The 1140-nt window shown below is 37.6% G+C and overlaps 1 protein-coding gene across 1 annotated transcript; it reads left to right on the plus strand.

Annotated features, from left to right (window-relative positions):
• Positions 1-4: 4 nt before the first annotated feature.
• Positions 5-1132, plus strand: LOC107736022 (toll-like receptor 5; the record flags this gene model as incomplete). The annotated part of the gene is made up of 1 exon (XM_016547540.1): positions 5-1132. A coding segment is annotated over one exon (1128 nt), but the record flags the coding sequence as incomplete, so codon positions are not given.
• Between the last annotated feature and the right edge of the window lie 8 nt (positions 1133-1140).

The following is a 1140-nucleotide window of genomic DNA, read 5'->3' on the forward strand; positions in this document are numbered from 1 at the left end:
GAACATGTCCGTAACTGTATTGGACCTATCTGGAAACGGCTTTAATGTTAACATTGCAAAGCGATTTTTGAATGCAGTCAGTGGTACCAAAATCCAAAGTCTAATTTTCAGTAATATTTGCAGCCTGGGCAGATCTTCTGGTAATAATTCAAAAGATCCAGACAAATTCACATTCAAGGGTCTTGAGGCGAGTGGTGTTAAGACTTTCGATCTGTCCAGTTCAAATATTTTTTCTCTGTCATATTCAGTATTTAGTTATTTGCCAGATCTAGAACAAATTACACTGGCACAAAGTCAGATCAACAAGATTGAAAACAATGCATTTTGGGGTATGACAAATTTACTACAGCTAAACCTGTCCAAAAACGTCCTGGGTATTATTAATTCTGAAACTTTTCAGAATCTAGAGAAACTTGAGGTGCTTGATTTGTCATATAATCATATATGGACGCTTGGACATCAGTCATTTCAAGGACTTCCAAATCTACTCAACTTAAATTTAACAGGAAATTCGCTCAAATATGCACATACATTTGCAAGCCTACCAAGCCTGGAGAAGCTCTACTTGGGTGACAACAAAATTACACATGCGTCCAATTTACTCAACATTGCCACAAACCTCAAAACCCTTTACCTGCAATTTAACAAAATATCTTCCACGTCAGAGTTCTACACGATACTAGAGAAGTTTCCTCAAATCGAGGAAATAGTTTTTCGAGGTAATGAACTTGTTTATTGCCCTGATGACGAGCATAAAGTGCTTTCACAAAAAATACAAATCCTTGATCTTGCGATTGCAGGTCTGGAAGTTATCTGGTCAGAAGGAACATGTTTAAACCTATTTGACGATCTTCACCAGTTAGAAGCGCTTTTTCTTAGTTCCAACAGACTTCAGTCGCTTCCCAAAGACATTTTCAAAGACCTCACCTCTTTGATCTTTTTGGATTTGTCCTCCAATTCTTTGAAGTACCTTCCTAATGGTATTTTCCCTAAAAGTTTACAATATCTTAATCTTGAATACAACTCTGTTTATTCAGTGGATCCAAACCTCTTCAGCACCCTCAGCTACCTCAGCCTGCTGGGCAATGGATTTAATTGTGACTGCAACCTAAGGGATTTCCAAACATGGCTAAATCAAAC

This window comes from Sinocyclocheilus rhinocerous, unplaced genomic scaffold (assembly GCF_001515625.1).
Source record: "Sinocyclocheilus rhinocerous isolate Xijiao unplaced genomic scaffold, SAMN03320098_v1.1 C36444654, whole genome shotgun sequence".
Lineage (NCBI taxonomy): Eukaryota > Metazoa > Chordata > Actinopteri > Cypriniformes > Cyprinidae > Sinocyclocheilus > Sinocyclocheilus rhinocerous.